This window comes from Lentinula edodes, assembly GCF_021015755.1.
Source record: "Lentinula edodes strain Le(Bin) 0899 ss11 chromosome Unknown C8R40scaffold_14, whole genome shotgun sequence".
Lineage (NCBI taxonomy): Eukaryota > Fungi > Basidiomycota > Agaricomycetes > Agaricales > Omphalotaceae > Lentinula > Lentinula edodes.
This window is the reverse complement of record NW_025764320.1, coordinates 130,213-147,469: the sequence shown is the minus strand read 5'-3', so window position 1 is coordinate 147,469 and position 17,257 is coordinate 130,213. Positions and strand designations below refer to the sequence as shown.

General features: G+C 47.0%; 4 protein-coding genes across 4 annotated transcripts; 1 reads left to right on the top strand and 3 right to left on the bottom strand.

The window, feature by feature from the left end:
- Positions 1-4,785, bottom strand: C8R40DRAFT_1236680 (RecF/RecN/SMC protein). The gene is made up of 17 exons (XM_046233415.1): positions 4,711-4,785; positions 4,562-4,651; positions 4,401-4,505; positions 4,155-4,351; positions 3,722-4,096; positions 2,967-3,671; positions 2,778-2,917; positions 1,942-2,725; positions 1,695-1,887; positions 1,397-1,644; positions 1,048-1,344; positions 925-996; positions 789-873; positions 690-739; positions 593-635; positions 371-534; positions 1-319 (listed from the first exon to the last, which is right to left on the bottom strand). Exons 1-17 carry the CDS (start codon positions 4,748-4,750, stop codon positions 302-304), a joined length of 3,606 nt encoding a protein of 1,201 aa, XP_046087128.1. The 5' UTR covers positions 4,751-4,785; the 3' UTR covers positions 1-301.
- A 94-nt stretch (positions 4,786-4,879) lies between these two features.
- Positions 4,880-7,537, top strand: C8R40DRAFT_1068843 (uncharacterized protein; the record flags this gene model as incomplete). Its single annotated transcript, XM_046226043.1, has 2 exons — positions 4,880-5,680; positions 5,732-7,537. The coding sequence occupies 2 exons, from the start codon at positions 4,880-4,882 to the stop codon at positions 7,535-7,537; spliced, it is 2,607 nt and encodes an 868-aa protein (XP_046087127.1).
- Positions 7,538-8,083: 546 nt separating this feature from the next.
- On the bottom strand, positions 8,084-12,066 carry C8R40DRAFT_1100553 (uncharacterized protein). Its single transcript, XM_046227906.1, has 6 exons — positions 11,445-12,066; positions 10,448-11,213; positions 8,845-10,397; positions 8,699-8,777; positions 8,360-8,648; positions 8,084-8,297 (listed from the first exon to the last, which is right to left on the bottom strand). The coding sequence occupies exons 1-6, from the start codon at positions 11,788-11,790 to the stop codon at positions 8,262-8,264; spliced, it is 3,069 nt and encodes a 1,022-aa protein (XP_046087126.1). The 5' UTR covers positions 11,791-12,066; the 3' UTR covers positions 8,084-8,261.
- On the bottom strand, positions 12,067-16,754 carry C8R40DRAFT_1100547 (uncharacterized protein). Its single transcript, XM_046227905.1, has 11 exons — positions 16,134-16,754; positions 15,580-16,082; positions 15,260-15,528; positions 14,935-15,206; positions 14,730-14,884; positions 14,019-14,666; positions 13,861-13,936; positions 13,626-13,804; positions 13,069-13,576; positions 12,803-13,006; positions 12,067-12,697 (listed from the first exon to the last, which is right to left on the bottom strand). Exons 1-11 carry the CDS (start codon positions 16,705-16,707, stop codon positions 12,564-12,566), a joined length of 3,522 nt encoding a protein of 1,173 aa, XP_046087125.1. The 5' UTR covers positions 16,708-16,754; the 3' UTR covers positions 12,067-12,563.
- Positions 16,755-17,257: the final 503 nt, after the last annotated feature.

Genomic DNA, 17,257 nt, shown 5'->3' with positions numbered 1-17,257 from the left:
ACGAGGTGGAGGTATAGACGAGGAGGTAACGAACATGAGTCATTTTCAATGTAGTTTCTTGTATTCTCACCTTAAGCGTCGGAGGCCGCTTGAGACCGTAGGTTACGGTTACACAAGCATTTTGTGTAATAAGTGCGAGCAAAATGTAATCTGAGGTAGAAAGAGGGTAGAAGCTGGATGAGAAAGAGAACTCAAGCAGTGAACCGCGTGACGGCGTACGTAGTACATAGGAGCTACAACAACTATTAGTACATTTACAGCTACAGAAAGCAATATAAAGATAGACAGCGTCATCGGAAATTCATCGTGCTTGCGCTTCCTGCAAAGAAGTCAGCAATATTTAGGTTGACAAAATAGACAATACCGATACCTGGTCAACGAATTCCATTGCCTCTTCACGTTTGATAGGACGAATGGAGGAAACCTTCTGGTTGTTGAAAAGCACACCGTAAAATTTATCGGCGGTCACTAACATCTCCGGTCGAAAAGTGGTGACAATAAATTGCGCCTTAGATGAGAGGGATTGGATCATGGCTAATGATTGCACATTTGTCAGGTACCAACGGGAATACATCGAGGAGAGAAGCCTCACAGGCGACCGCGGTTCGGTATTGTGCATCCAGATTAGCGTCAATCTAGAGTAGATGTAATGTAAGGAACTTGGATATTTGACTGAATGTGAAACTGACTTCGTCAAAAAGGTAGAACGGAGCTGGGTCGCACTTCTGTATAGCAAAAACTGAAGGGTATTGAAGAGCCGCATTGCCTCAAATCTGAAGGTAACTAACCAGTAGCAAGAGCTACCAAGGATTTCTGTCCTCCAGATAGCTGTTGTATTCTGAGTCCTTCATCAACTTTGGAATTGAATGAAACCTGAATAAGGATATCAGCTCTATTCATGAATGGTAGATACTATGAACGCACCTTGATGGATACGCCGGTGTAATTATCAATAGAACTAGCTTGGGCTTCATTTCCATCTTCAGCATCTTCATCCTGTTAAAACAGGATCAGGTAAATTTTGATGGACCAAAAGAATTTTGTTACTTGGTCAATGCGACGTTGAATGATAAGGCGACCGCGACCTGCTGGAACGAGTTTCTCAAACACTTCTTCAAAATTGCTTGCAACCTGCTTGAACGTTCGCTCGATAGCTTCATCTTTTCGCTGATCTAAGACTTCTACGAGTTCTTCTATCGACTGAGCGGAATTTTCCAGATCTTCTCGTCGTTCCAAAAGTTGATCGCGCTGCTTGGTAAAGTTGTTATACTGTTCAAAAGCTTTCTTGTTGACATGAGCAAATTTTTTCAGCCCCTCGCTAACGGTGTGTAGTTTGCGAACAAGCTTGTTTGTATCGATTAGTTGAGCAGCATATGAAAGGAGAGATGCAGCGTACGCGGTCAGGTTTTTCATTCGTGTATTTTTCGAATGCTTCCTCAGGCAGTACACCTAGATCTCGGATACTGCGACTACATTCATCCTTTCGCCCCACCAGCATTTGTCTTTTGGCAAGATAGCGTTCAGTGACCTTTTGCTGCCTGGTTATGTTCCGACCATCATCCAATTGCTGAGATTGTACTTCCTCTAGCGATTTTATGAGGGTTTGAACTTTGTTCGAAATATCGTCGGTCTCCTTTTCCATGCCTATGAGACTGATTAGAAAATAAGTGGATCCGTAATATTGTTTAACGTACTTTGACTTCTCTTTGTCCAAGAAGTTATAGCGTGGTCGAGGGACTCGAGCTCTTTCAATCGGGCTTCAAGGTCGTCTGCCGTATCACTAGCTTCTGGCTCTGCTAAAAGGTCAATACGCGTCTGGATCTCTTCTCGGCGACGGAGAAGACGTTCATTCAATTCGATTTCGATAGCGTTTTTTCTACTTTCCAGCTGTACACAGTCAAAATTAAGTGCGGCACAAGGAAAACAATGAAGGATGCTAACGGAGGTTTTGGATTTGGCCAGTTCCACAAGTTCTCGCCTTTTCTGCTCTACTTCGACACCTAGTGTTTCGATAAGTTTTTGTTCCTCAGCAGAAAGGCTCTGCATCATAGGTGTCTTGAGCTCGGCTTCATAACCAGTGTGTTTTGTATGCAGGGAAGCAAGCTCTGCCTCTAGTTCCTGTACATCAATCTCTAACTTCACTAAACGACCCGAAAGTTTCTCTTTCTCCTTGGTTAACATGACACCCTCCGCAAGGAGACGTTCTCTCGCTTCCCGGATTTGGTTTTGTTGGGCACTTAACACAGACATTTTCCCAGCAAGCTGAGTGATCTTCTGGTCGTATTCGACAATGGCGGTTTTGGTCTCCTTCGATTTTTTTGTGTCTTCTTCGTATTTTGTTCGCCAAGAGGTAACAGCTTTGATGGCTTCGATCCTCGAACGTCGAATATCGTGAAATCCGCCGGTCAGAGCACCTTTCCTATCAACTTTGTCGCCATCGAGGGTGATAGTGTTGATACCATGACTCTTGACGTATGCAGCGGCAACGGTGAGGTCTTTACATACGCAGGTCTTTCCGAATACTTGTTGGAAAGCCTTCGCGTGAACATCGTCGTAGCGGAGTTTATCGAGAATCGGGATGGCGTCGCCATTGTTGGGAAGCGGTGGATTCTTTGGTTTAAGACGATTAATAGGCATGAACGTTACTCGACCCGTCTTATCTCGGAGCATGACATCAAGAACTTTGGAAGCGGTTTCGTCACTGTCAACCACAACGTGGAACAGGCTGAGGATGGTTGTAAGTCAGAAAGAAGAACGCGAAGGCCAAAAATGCCAACCTGTTTCCGGCAGTGAGCTCGATGGCAATGTTGAACTTGTGGTCGGTCACTTCAAACAACCGATATAGTGGACCATACACGCCTGTAAGGCGATGCCGTTCTGCAATTTTGTCGACGGCTCGCAGACCCATACCAGTATCCTACAAGGAGAAATCAGCACGAGTGGGGTGAAAAATGAGGAGTTCCCACTTTATCCATCATGCTAGCCAGCTGCCTCTCAGCTGTTCGCATCTCATCTGCAGCCCGACCGACCAAGCTCTCTAACTTTGTGTCTTCCCTCCACAGATCTTTGCGTTCTTCGATTAATTTGGAGTGCTGCTCTCGTAGACGGGAATGTTCCTCGGATAGATCTGTGACGCGTTGTCGACCGTCATCAATTTTCTTCTGTACATCGAGGATCTGTTGGTCGAGCTCGACAACAGAGCGTTTAGTCTCCTCAATCTGAGAGCGACTGAACTGTAGATTATGTTCTTGTGTTTGACGATGGGTTTTCATAGATTCAATTTCTTGCTTTAAAAACTTGTCGCGTTCGGCCTTGGTTCGAAATCGGGTAGCGCGTCCAGCTTTCGCGTATAGAGCCTGCAGCTGTCCATTTGTCTCATCGAGCTTGCGTTTTTCGGTGGCTTCAGTGGCACGACGCGTTTCCCAATCAGGGAGCAATACAGCAAGAGCCCCCTGGCGGTCAGCAATGTCGGAATTGATTTTGGTAAGCTCTGTCTCGAGATTTACGCGTCTACCTCCTTCCCTTACACCGGCGTTGCGAAGGTCATCTATAACACATCGAAGTTCAGTACGAGATCGGATTGAGTCGGTTAATTCTGATTGAACGTCCTGGCGAGCCAGAGACAAGGCTTCGAGATCGTGTTTCGCTTCGGAGAGGGCTCTTTCGAGATTCTGAGAGTTACTTTAAGCCAATTGTATACGAAGGAATTGTAGAGACTTACCTGAACTTCTTTCTCTCTTTCGTTCCATTTTTCTCTACGAAGATTGGCTCCGTGAACTTCACTCTTCCTCTCTTCTTCTAATTCCTCCAATGCTTCACCTACATCTAGCAGCTCGCGTTGATACAGAGCGTATTCCAGACAGCGCCGCTCTTTGTCTTTTTCCTGAAACTCTTTTAGCTCTTCTTTCTCCTCCTCCAGCTCTTCTAATCGCGATTCGATATATTCGAGGAGTTCGCTAATCTTGGTACGTTTGGCGTCTGTTTCGGCCATTATTTTCAATGATTCGGCTCGACGCTGCTCATACACCTTAGTTCCTGCAACTTCCTTAAGCAAAGCAAGTCTTTCGTGATCTTTAGCATTAGTAAGAGCAGTGATCTAAGGCAGGATGAATCAGAGAAATGATAGAGGATTGCAGTATATTTGATTCACGCACACGTCCTTGAGGCACGATATAATAAGGGTTGCTTTTACTAAAGCCTGCGCTTTCTAATAAGTTCATAACGTCGGCCTTGTTGGTACTTTTTTTATCCAGGGAGTATTCATCCTTCTTAAGTCCTACAGTCCGGCGAAGGATCACGGTATCGTTCCCAGTTGGAAAGCGTTGATCAGAATTATCAAAGACGATTTCAACTGGAAAAGACGCGATGAGCAGCATTCTGGGATATATAGTACCACTGACCGTATGCAGAAAGTGTTGTGGTCGCGGAGACGCCCTCATGCAGAAGAGATTGTCGTTCTTCGTTTGTCATGGAAGTATAGGCATCGGAGAGGACGAATCGAATGGCTAAAGCTATTAAGTCAGACAGAGCAAAAGAGAGGCGATTACGCGTTAGTACGCACCTGCGAAGAAATTGCTTTTCCCAGAACCATTTCTGCCCACCACGACGTTGTGTTTCGGTGAGAATTCTTCAATCTGAGCCTGATCACGGTCTTGATTCCAGAAAGAATCAGCGTGAGTAAAGGTGAGGTAGAGGATAGAATAAACTTGCAGGATTTGAAGCCCTGTATCGTTAGCGTTCTTATGAACATTTCGCGTGGGATCCAACAGTTGAGGGGGGATTGTGCAAGTGCAAAAAGCGTGTGCCGTGACCTCTGACGCATAACGACTTTAGCGCCCATTTTCTTCTCATTGATGTCCTTCCACCAATAAATACTGTAATGTCAGACTCGTTCGCAGACCTTTGGAACTTTGCAGTTCCTTCCAAACCTACTCCGCAACCTCAGAAGCTGGGCTCACTATCCTCGCAATCAAATCCTCCTTATCCTAGACAAACTCAGAACGATCTATTTGCCCAGCTTGCTTCCAGAGGCTCCTCAGTCTCCAATTCTCGTTCAGCAACTCCCCCTTCAGCTATCCCTGCTTCCTCTCACAAAGGCTTCGCGAAGCCTTCTTCCCAGAATAGCAATGGAGATGCCTTCAGTGGACTTTTTGGTGCTGGTTCTTCTCTAGCTAGCAATCGATCTACGGCGAATATGACTATAGCAGAACGAGCTGCACTGGTAGAAAAGGAACGATTAGAGAGATCGATCCAACAACGTCAGGTTCCAAACCCTACACACTCCACTGCCTGGGATGGTCTAGATAGCCTTGGAAGTAAGACGTTTGCCACGTCACCTACGAATTCTCACCTGCCTCTCGACCACGACTGGACACTTACAGCTCCTTCAGTGCTCAAATCTGTGGTTTTGCCTCCAGTTCTAAAGCCGGAGGATGATTGGGGACTCGCAAATCTTGCGAACACTTCCGCTCCAGCCACGACTTCCAAGCCATCGCATTCTGGAGCCGTTTGGGATTTAGACGAGTTTTCTACCCTTGATTCGACTAGTCGTGGTCTTGGGCCTGGAAAGTGGGACGGAGTCACTGCTAATGACGGGCCGGATGATATTCTCGGAGACTTGAGTCGACCTATAGAGGCTATACAAAGAGAAAAACATGAAAACAGTCGTCGTAATGTCGTAGTAAGTATAGCTCAAGGTTAACACTGCTATTGCGCTAAATCAATACGTTAGGTGTCTCCTCCCAAATCACCCTCATTACGGGAGCCCAGTCCCAACCGCAGTAATTCTCCACCTCCTCACATTCTTGGTCAGCTCATCGAGATGGGATTTTCAATTACCCAAGCTCGGACTGCGCTTGCTTCCACTGACTCAGGGCAAAACGTTCAAGCCGCTTTGGATATTCTGATATCAAACGGGGCTATCGGTCCTGGAGAAGATTATGGTGACGAGGCGGGAAGTTTCTCCGGAAGAAATAATTCTCAGAATCAACGCACTCCTTCTCCTCAGGAGGAACCAAAACCGCGTCTTCGTCGTGATCGACAGATCATTCAAGAACGACAGCGCGAACGGAATACATCTTCCCCTTCAGAACTGGGAGGTCTACAAGCTGATAAAATCCTTGCGCAAGCCTCCGAAATTGGGTTTAGTTTATTCAATCGCGCTAACGCGGCGTGGAAGGAAGGGAAAGAAAGGGTTCAGAAAGTCTATGAAGAGAAGGTTGCAGCCACTGCAGAGGGGTCTACCAGCAGGAGAGGCAGTGGTCGTTCGACGCCACTGGCAATGGCTACAAAGCCAAAGTGGATGCAGGACAATGAAGGTTTACCAGATACAATGATTGATCATACCAAGAAAGAGGCACGACCTGTAGAGAAGCCATCATTCTCAACACATACAGAGGTGGTGGACCTGTTTTCAGATACCAGCAGTCCTGAATCATCCACATCGCAATTGACGAGCCAACCTTCGACTCTTTCCGTTGGGTCTTCGAATGGTGTATACGTTTCTAAATTTCGGCACGCGAAGCCAAAGGTCTCCGACACAACTTCAGGATCTGCATCACTGTCGCCACACCCCATTACTCTCGTTTCCGCCCCAGAATCCACCATTGCATTATCACAGGAGTCAAAAGCTTCCGGCGCTCACTTTTATAAATTAGGTGATTTTCCTGCTGCTGATACAGCGTATACTCGTGCTATCGAAGCCCTTCCAGCTGGACACGCACTGTTAATCCCACTGTACAACAATCGGGCGTTGGTCCGACTCAAGATGGGTGATGTCCAGGGCGTGATAGCTGATACCAAGAAGGTGGAAGAGTTAATCGGAGGAGTAGGCACTGTTCGTGAAGAGCTCAGGAAAGGTGATCTTGGAAAAATTCCTGTCAAGGGATCCAAACAAGGCTCTGGTGACGATGTCGTGATAAATATGCCTGATGCTTTGATCAAAGCTTGGAAGAGACGCGCAGAAGCCATGGAAGGACGGGAGAAATGGGAAGATGCCGGTAAAGATTGGGAAAAGGTTGCTTCCGCTGAATGGGCCGGAAAAGCTGTTCGCGCGGAGGGAGCGAGTGGAGCAGGAAGATGTCGAAAAATGCAGCAAGGAGGCTCCTCTCACCATACACCCAAGTTTAAGCCCAGCCCCCCTATCCGACCCCCGTCTCATCAAGTACCTTCGATTCCGTCGCAAGCATTGAATGCTCTGCGTGCTGCTAATGAGGCTGCTGAAGTAGAAGACTCTCACAGGTACAGATTGAAGGATGGTGTTGATGCTAGACTTCAAAGTTGGAAGGGAGGAAAGGAGAACAACATACGGGCACTTTTGGCGTCGTTGGATACAATCCTATGGCCTGAATTGGGTGTTCAGAAGCTGAGTATGGCTGAGCTTCTCAACAAAGGGCAGGTGAAAGTGAAGTACATGAAATGCATAGCCAAGGTTCATCCAGACAAGCTCAACGAGGGTAACTCAACACTGGAGCAACGAATGATTGCAGCTGGAGTTTTTGGTGCACTTAATGAAGCATGGAATGCTTTTAAACCATAATTATTCATTTGCGTTAGTAGGCGTTAGGATACTTATATTAAACTTATGCACTGCCACGGTTTTCATCAGTTGCAAATCGCTCGATTAATTGGCTTCAATTCTTGCGAGGAATACATGTAACAATCAAAAGTACAAGCTGTGAGGAACAGGCATAGCATGCAGCAGCGATTGCAATGGGATTGCAATGTGAAGACAGTTGTGGATGCACCGTGTCGTTTATTCTGCAGAGAGAGAGAGAAGCAGATATTAGAAATTGGATGAGAGCGCAGCAAAAACAAAAACGCACTGGATCGTGCCCTCATTTTTCTGCGTTTGCGCCTAAGCCTGCGGGAGCGCTTTTTCTTCCATTTCTCTCTCATACTATAGCGAAGACAGAGTACGCTAAGCTGTCAGAAAGCATTATAATAAATTAAAAAAAGACGTACGTGATTCGGCTATGAGGTTGTTAAGATCGAGACACAGTGTACTCGCAAGCACTTTGTACTACAGAAGCTATTCCCACGACCAGCTGTATAGTGTACGTTATTTTTCTCACACGGTCATACGGCCGAACAACCAAGCCATCGGGAATAAAGCAACATTCGTACTAAATATTGTACAGTCTATGGTAGAGAAATAGCAACTTATCATGAATATTATTGGATGCGTAGTACTTATCATCATTCGACTGGGGACATTGGAAAAATGAGGCACAGAAACGACCTACAGGCGAAATTATTGGCATTCATGACGATCTGGCTTCGCTCCCTTCCGATACACCCTTTGAAATCGCGACTGAAATGAGTCGCCAGTCAAACCAATATTGTAGGGATAATTACTCACCTTACCCCGACAGGCAGGGCAGCTGTTTCTACCCTCGAGTAGCCACCGATCTACACAATCCATATGAAACGCATGCTTACATTCCAAAACTCGCACAGAGTCTTGCTTATCATATTCTTCCAAACAGATCAAGCATTGCTCGACACAATTACTTCTGACTTTTCCTGCTTTTACCCATTCTTGCATTTGTCCGCCGTTTATTATCTCCAACCCAGATTTGATGAGTTGTTCTTTCGTGACCGTGATTGGCGTCTCGAAAGGAGCACGATGTAGAAGTTCGTTGAGCAATCTAAACATATTTTTTAGGGATTGAATGAGCTATAGATGATGCATACATACAACAGTGCTTCAAACGAAGAATCCAACACACCGTTCTCGCCGGTTCCAGTTACGATTTCATGGTCAGGAGGATAGTAGCCTACATGAATGAGAAAGTAGTAGTTAGTGAGAGGCGGTCAGAAGAGCCACATATTAAAATGCCCGACCTCCAATCACGTATATCAAGAACGTCCTCGAATCAGGGGAGGGGATTGGTATACCAATAATATCACGGGGGGCTGTGTTAGATGTTTGTGTTTGCGTTCCTTGGCTAGTCATTCCCACAGGAGAGGTTGACGAGGAGGCAGAAGAGCCAGTGTCTTGCAGCATTGTACCAGTAGTCGGGGTAGGGGTAGACCTGATCGCATTGTCTGCTCGACTGAGAGCAGGGCTTGGATTCATCAAATTCCTTGGGGTAGTAATTGGCTCCGTCGCCCAAAAAGGACTTACGCTCTGCAGCCCGACAATGATGACAGGTACCACTACATTTGCGCTCCCTGTATTGGGTGAGTCTTGTACCACCGAATCTCGCGACAATGATGGCGTGGCTCCTGTCCCAGAATCTTCTCCAGCGGGGGTAGATGTCACGGAACGTGACGTAGGAGTAGATGCCAGGGTTGCAGCCCTTGTCAGTCCGCCCAACCCAGACCTCATATTCTGAGCAACGTTATCGGCTGCAGCATGAGCTCTAGCTGCAGGTATAGGCGGAAATCGGTGCAGGCGCCAGTAGTTGATCCTTGGTCGTGGAATAGACGGATCATTTGGACTCTCACTTACATTGAAGGGGTGTTGAGCAGCTTCATCTGCTGGCGAAACGGACGCAAACGAATCTAAAGACGACCCTTGACTGTTGTTCGACTCTGTGTCGTCATCGGAATCAGAGACATCATGTAAGGACGGTATAGAATCCTCCGCGGTGTCATCCTCAGGCTCGGGTTCCCGGAGAGGACGTGGTAGCCGTTCGTCCCGAGATGTGACAGAATTGTCTGTTTCTAGGATAGCCGGCTCCCCGTGTTCGCGAGTGGTCCTACCATCCCCTTCCCCAGTAAGTACATTTCTCAAATCAACTTGTAAGTCCAACAGGAAACGCTCAAACGTGCCTTCAGACGGCAGGCCTAAGTCAGAATTGCCATCTTCCGCTCTTCCGAAGGTAGGCCCTTGGGACGTATCTCCTGCATCGGTGGTGAAATTTGTAGGAGGAGCTGATGAGGACGGCGAAGAAAAACCCAAGTTGAACGCTCTTGAAATTTCATTCAGCATTCGTTCTCTAGCACTATGGGCATCCATGACAGGCCCTGCTCCAGGACCGTCCCTTGCGTCTACCGTTGCGGCATTCGCAGAGGCATCACTGCCGAAAGGGTTTGTGAAGAGCTGGGAATCAGGATCAGTCCTCTGACTGTTTGGTTGTCCATGACCGATTCCTAAACGACTCCTGACAGCAGACCATAGTTGACTTATTCTCTCCGCTCTGTCTCTGGCGCCGACTGATTCGGTGTTTGTTGTGTTAATTTGAGTCGAGAGAGGTCTCCTTGAGGTCGATGGGTATGGCGACGAAAACGCTAATGAAGAAGGAACGTCTAGTGCAGGGGTATCTGCACTCGGGATAGAGGTGCTCGATGGTGTTCCGGTGGTGACGAGAGAAGGGTGAGCTAAACCTGTAGAAGAAGTAGAATCCGAGGATCCAGTGAGGAGAGAGGCCGCAGTCGCTGCTGCTGCGACGCTAAAAAAAGGTATTATTGATGCTTCTGTCAAAGGCCAAATAACACGAACCTTAGTAAGGTGCCGAGGACATCTATACTGCTAGATGATATAGTGCCTGATGGATTGCCGCGCTGGATCACCGGTGGCGAAGGTGAGGATGGGTAAAGAGTACTCGACTGTACATCTGCTGCATCTACAGTTGACTGTCGAATGTCGGTCGATGCTTCATTCGCCGAATGAGTACTACTGCTGTCAAAAGCGGAAGACACACTTCTAGCTCTCGAACTAGATGGTGATCTATGGGTACGGCGCAGTAGTGCCGAAAGCCTTCCTCTAGGTCCTGATGAAACAGAGCTGGGTACCCTTTGGACTGTTCTGAAATCGTCCGTGGTTTGCGGAGCTTCCGCAATGACTGAGCTGGGAGGTGTGGGATTGTGATTGTGATTCTGTGTCTGTGAGAGAAGTGGTGCTGATGTCTCTGTCGGCATCTGAACATCGGAGGTGTGCACCACACCTTGAACAACGACAAGAGTACCAGATGGAGGAAATTGTGGACGAGCAGGAGAAACGGGAACTGTCGCAGTTGCAGTGGAAGTTGAATTGGGCTCTAGAAGGACTGTGACATTCTCAGATGTGGGACCAGAGTTGGCATTGCTGGCGACTACTATCGGGTTTTCAGCGGTCGCAACGGCAAACTGGTCTGTGGTTTCCATCTCGCCTGCTGCTTGTGGGGAGGAAAGTGCTGCAATGGACTCAGTATGAACTGCCAGTGGGTCGGAACTGCTTTCTTCGCCAGACAACGGAGGCATAGAGAGAGCAGGTGTAAGAATTGTAGGTATGTCCGCTGAGCCTAAAATAGCTGTGTCCGAATTAGGAACACTGGTGTCCGGAGGTTGCGATGTCGTTACAGAGTCTGAACCGCATACTGGAATCGAAACGGTTGAGTTGGAGCTCGAGGATTGGGGAGAAGATATAGATATGGGGAGGGTAGCATTAGAATCAGAGATCGATATACGTTCCCTTCCATCATCTTTGTTGTGGTCTGACGCTTTATTCCATCGTCTAGATTTGACAAATCTAACTGATCTCCGCCAAGCAGACCGATGTCCAGATGCTTCAGGTATATCGGTCTGCGCCAACTGTCTCCCCTCATTGACTCGAGCTCGAGAGCTCGTAGCTTCGGGTTCAAGTTTTGGCTTGACGATACTTGATAATCTTCTTTGAACGGCTTTTCGTCTTCGAGTCAAGCCAGATGACCTGACTGTCGTTTTACTGGAGGGCGTTAGCTGCGGCTGAGCTAGGAAACGTCGTCCGTCTGTGCTGTCGCCCGCCGAGAGAATATCAGCGGAAAGAGGGCTAGTCTGAACTCTCCGATTTCTGGAGTCATTGCTGTCGCTTTGACTTTGGCCCATCACTGCAGGTGGAGAACTGGAAGTACAGGGAATAGTCAGAGGTAAATCGTGAGCTTAACGATGATGAGTTGAGTGATCTTGTAGAAATACAACGTTCAGAGTGAATGGATGATTATGGACACAGAATGAACAATGAAAGACAAGAGTGGACGAGTATAGAGATTCTGACAGTGACAAAGAGAACCTAAGTAGGCACAGTGACAGCGTCACACTAGCGCTCTGAGTGTACATATGTGCGTTGGGCGCTTACATACACAAATCCATTAAATAGCGTTCAAATTTTGAAGGCCTCAGTTCTGTTTGGGGACCATCTGCAAAGCTTGGAAATTCACCTAATATCTGAAAGCAGCTGGGAGCACTGTCCAGCTGACAAAGCATTTAGAGCTCTACATAGCTGCTGGGAAGCACTGAGATCTCAGCTGCTCGCAGGCAATATGTAATTAGCCAAATTCACAAATTTTGCAGATGACAGCTTCCACCCTGATTTGGATTGCACTGGGAAGGAACCTTGGCTCTATTTGGGTGTCTAGCCCTCTCCTCATCTATGGTAGGAGTGCACACATGCAGGGCTTGGCAAACTCCAATATATGATATAGACAAGGACACTTGAATATCTTATCCAATTTATCAATGAAACAGCAACCCTAAAAAAGAGTGTTATGTTCGAACAGTGGTGAAAAGAGAGTCAAGTTGAACAAGTTTTCATGGTTCAACACAACACAAACTGAGTCGCTTGCTCACGCAACCAAGGACTACTATCGTACTACCACCAACTAAATCAACTTACTCGACGCTGCCGGTGCTACCCTACTCTTCACCACCTTCACGATCCACAGAGGTAAAGCACTGATGGCGACAATAACGGCGACTTTCCAGGCAAATCCAAGGGTTATGACAAATGAGAGGTCTAGGGGGGGAGGGAACAAGATATGTTTGTTAGTAACAACTACATGGAACGAACAAACCACCCAGAAAAAAAAGAGGGGGGAGGGGGGGGATCAGAGAGCCTTACCGAAGTATTCAGGCAAAAACGCGATACTGATTATATAAAAGAATAGGGTGACGATTTCAGATATGATCATATATGTGTGCCAGGTCGTTATCTCAAGCGCGACCATGATAAGCTCGTTCAACACCAGCGCCGTGAACGATATCGACACGATATGCAAAAACTCGTTTTCGAATAACACCAGTGACATGATCATGATCGCCGCACCTGAAAAGGATCAGCTACAATCTACAACCAAAAAGAACCGTCTTCGATGTTGAACCACCCACCCTGATAAACACTAATCATCACCCACTCAAAAAAGCTCTTATACCCTAACACCCTCCCCTTCACCAACTCCTTATATAGCTCCGGATAAACCAACGCGGTCTCCCTACTAACATCCCTATCCAAAACCAAACTGAACACAGGCATCATCGTATACACCGTCGCGTATCCCACCATCAACCAGCCTTGATACAAGGCAATGGGCGCGAAATAGAATATAGCGGAGAAGACGGCTTGGATAATGGAAATTATCAAACCGCGGTGAATGACGAACTGGGCGAGGGTGGAGGAGCGGAGGTAGGAGAGACGGCCGTGCCAGAGGAGGAGGGGGGTGAGGTGGGAAAATTGGGTTAGAGAGAAGTCGGCGGCGAGGGAGGCTTGGCGACCTTCTTTGCCGACGAGGCCGATTCCGACGTCAGCTGCTTGAATCATGCTAACATCATTGCCTCCATCTCCAATACAACATACTCTTTTCCCGGTATACGCTCTGATTAGTTTCGCGATGTCCGCCTGGGTATCGAAGTCAGAAATAAATAAATGGAAATACACATAATTTGACCTTTTGCGTTGGTGAACACCTACACGCTACAACCGCACTCAACTTTGTTGCGATCTCGATAAATTCGTTCTTGTATAGACTAAGACAAAGCTGGAGTGACTCGCCATCGATGACGAGGCAGGAGTCAAGTTTGTTTTGGAGGAAGTCGAGGTGAGATTTGAGTGTGGTTGGGAAGGTTACTGTGTGGGGAGGTAAAGAATTAGTTACAATATAAGTAGATAAATATAGAATTCACCTTTGGAAACCTCATGGATATACTGCCCTCTACTGACCATCTTTGTGCTAATCGCAATACATCGTGCGGTTTCGACCTGTGAAATAATCAGTCATCCAACCCAATTGGAGACGAGAAAGAGTGAGAGCCATAGAACACCCAACTCTCTGTCAACTCACCTTATCACCAGTCAACATCCAAACCTTGACTCCAGCGTTCCTCATCAACTCCAACGTCGACCGGACCTCGTCCTGTAATCTATCCTCTACACCAGTTAACCCGAGAAGCTCCATATCTTTTTCGAGATATTTTGCTATAACTTGGGCCTGTGCTTCTGCACGGGACACTGCTCCATCAGTTGTGGCATCCCCACTGCCTCCTCCAGCTCCCCCAACACTAGTCGAAGCAACCGCATACTCACTCTCAAACGCCGCCCACACTTCCTTGCCCACCTTCTTCCTCGCAACGACCAAAGTGCGCAGCCCCTCTCTCCCCATATTCCCCGTCTCCTCCTCCAGCCAATCATTCCGCTGGACAAGGGGTGCCATGACTGTATCAGCGCCTTTGAGGAGAAATAGGATGTCGGATGTGGAGTGGTCGAGGAGGACGATCCCCATGCGTTTGGAGGTGGAGGTGAAGGGGAAGATGGCGAGGATTGTGAATGTTAAAAGGGTGCGTGCAGGATCCTCTGCACGTAATACGATCTTTGTACGATCCCGATAAACAAGAGTAAGACCGATAGTTTGTGTCCAGGTGACGATGGCGACTTCGTCTGGAGAGGAAGCTTGGTATGTTACGCTTCCGTCGTCGTTAGTTACTGGTGTTACCTAGGGGAAGGAGGATTAATGATACAATACAAGTGTTTGAGAATTGAAAGGATATTAATTCACGTTATGACATAAAGCTAGGCTTTGGACGACGTCTCTTACTCGAGAAGACATGTCTCTTCTGCCTCTCCCGGCTCCGCCTCCAATCGTATTGGCATGATGATGGCCTAACGCGACGCTGCTGCTTCCGCGAGTGTGAGTGTTGTTGTGGTCGTCGTCTGTGTGTGATTATGAGAGGAATACGTATAGAGAATTTGAGCACGCATACCATTACCGTTATTCGCAGAAGCAAACGCCAATGCGAGTTGTCTAGCGACTTCGTCCATGGAATCTTGACCATATGACATTGTCCCCATGTGAAGTCTACGCATTTCCATTTCATTCCTCGTCAACGTCCCAGTTTTATCGCTCAACAAATACTCGACCCTGCCTAATTCCTCTGGGAGAGTGCTGGTGCGGACAATAGTGCCGGGAATTGTAGAATCTGTCATGATTTGGTGCGAGTAAAGGGATTTACCGAGGTCGAGGTTTACACGTAGACTAACCAGAGGTAGTGTCAGTGTGGGATCGAGATAGCAAAAACGCCCGCTCACCTGATCGGAATAATACTACTAAACAAAATCAAAAACCGAAAGACGGAAACGACGGTGTGAGTAGTAAAAACACCGCCGCGGAAACCGTTAAGAGCGACGAGGATGAGTGAAAGGAGGAATGTTGTTGTGCAGAGGATTTTTGCCAACCCATTCACCTCAACCTCCAACAAACCAACCTTGGTACCAGCCGTGCTAGTATTCATGACAGCACGAGTCTCAGGGCCGGTATAGATGATAAAGCCGATGATAGTAGCGGAGGATGCGAGTACCTGAGGAGGGAAGAAATGAGCAACACATTGGGAGGTAATCAGGTAACTAACTGTGTTGGCCCATAGAACGTTTTCTGCTGTTAAGGGTGATACATGTGACGGGTGCAAGGTAAGCGTGCCAATAAAGGTGTGTATATCCTTCGTTGGTGCATCTGCGTAAATCTCAGCTTCGCCACTACCAAGTTTCGCAACACCTTCTTCCCCCAATCCTTGAGTTTCTCCAACACTGAGACGCATCTTCCAATCTGTCTCGCCATCCAACTGGTCTGTGCGCACGAAACAAGTTCCAGAAGGATCAGACGTCCAAAGAAGAACCATATCAGCAGGAACTCTGTCATTTTTCTGGAGACGCACGAGTTGGCCGACTAGAAGGGAGGAAGATGGAAGGGCACGGGTAGATAGGTGCGGTGAAATTGAAGGTGGATCCACGACAATGTATTTCTGTCCATTTGCTTCACGGTCACGAAGGTTTCGTTTGTAATCATCATATGCCTCTTTTCCAATCGTTATGCACAACACGAAAGCCAGTGGTGCAATATACGTCGCAATAAATCCTTACAATTCATTAGTTACTTAACAACACCAATCAACGGAGGTCTGCTCACCAATCTTCAACGCGGGCACGAACTGACTCAACGCGACCAACAAGAAATAGAGATTGAAGAAGAACTTGAATTGCTCGTAGAAAACCTTTGGGAAGAAGGTTATTATCGAATATTTTTGGTTCCGGATGATATTTGGGGGGTATTTGGATTGAAGGGAGGGTAAGGGGTGGAAAGGGATTGTGCGGGAGGTGTAGAGTGTTCCTTTGGGAGATTTCGATGTGGGAGGTTTCTTGAGACGAGAGAGTGGAGGTTTAGAGCTATCCGGTAACATCATCCCTTCCTCGACTTCTTCTTCCCGCTCGCGACTAGATTCCAATAATCCTATAGCTTCCTCTGGGTCATCATCCACATATAATCTCTGTGGCTGCTTCGCTCTCCTCGCTCTATTCGTTCGACTACGCTCCGCATTGGCGTTTGCAACAGCAGCTACACGCGATACACTTCTATTCATCCCAGTATTATTCTCGTTGGGAGTATCAATAGTACTAGGACTGGGATTCTCTCCGGCCAGAAGTTCGTAGCCAGCTTTTGCGTTTTGCTTATTGCGGAATGCGCGGAGTGGGATATCAGGCATGTATTACACAGTTTGCCTGCATGGATCGGATGGATGTATGTACGTAGGTTAAAGTGTTTAGAGCGCTTAATGGGATGACACGTGAACACGTGCCAATACATTATACCGTAACCTATATAGGAATCACTGCGGGGATCGATCCGTTTCCTCGTCGAGGAAAGGTTGTGTTTATAGGGAGGTTTGGTACATAAACTCCTCAGTTTCCGGACAGTGAAAATTTTGAGTATTCTCTCCATAAACGGATGCATTTTATAGAGTCAATATTGAGCGATTTTCAAGAATATTCTACAATGAACATTCATAAGGAAATTAAATCAAAACTTGCGCTGGATATTTATAATTTTCGGGCCCTAATTATTTGTATGTTATTGAACATATCCCAATAGAGGAAATGGAGATGAAATCTGAATGATATATATAATATTCACCCTAAATTCGAGCTAAGAAAAATCAGAATATTATACAAGTAATCGCCTCATGTAAATGGTGAGGTTCTTCTGGAGAACCTCCCAGAGCTTATGCGTACCCGATGTCGGGACGTCCAAACATT

Bases quoted from the DNA above. Each gene is read 5' to 3' on its own strand.
- C8R40DRAFT_1100547 (XM_046227905.1), bottom strand. From the start codon at position 16,707: ATGCCTGATATCCCACTCCGCGCATTCCGCAATAAGCAAAACGCAAAA. The intron at 13,577-13,625 runs GTCAAATTATGT...TTCGATACCCAG, and splicing joins GGTGTTCACCAACGCAAAAG to GCGGACATCGCGAAACTAAT. The intron at 13,007-13,068 runs GTGGGTGGTTCA...GATCCTTTTCAG, and splicing joins GATGATTAGTGTTTATCAGG to GTGCGGCGATCATGATCATG.
- C8R40DRAFT_1236680 (XM_046233415.1), bottom strand. From the start codon at position 4,750: ATGTTCATAAGAACGCTAACGATACAGGGCTTCAAATCCT. The intron at 4,652-4,710 runs GCAAGTTTATTC...TCTGGAATCAAG, and splicing joins GATACAGGGCTTCAAATCCT to ACCGTGATCAGGCTCAGATT. The intron at 4,352-4,400 runs GTCAGTGGTACT...CGTCTTTTCCAG, and splicing joins CACAACACTTTCTGCATACG to TTGAAATCGTCTTTGATAAT.
- C8R40DRAFT_1100553 (XM_046227906.1), bottom strand. From the start codon at position 11,790: ATGGGCCAAAGTCAAAGCGACAGCAATGACTCCAGAAATCGGAGAGTT. The intron at 10,398-10,447 runs GTTCGTGTTATT...ACCTTTTTTTAG, and splicing joins GTCCTCGGCACCTTACTAAG to CGTCGCAGCAGCAGCGACTG. The intron at 8,298-8,359 runs GTGAGTAATTAT...GCGATTTCAAAG, and splicing joins GCCCTGCCTGTCGGGGTAAG to GGTGTATCGGAAGGGAGCGA.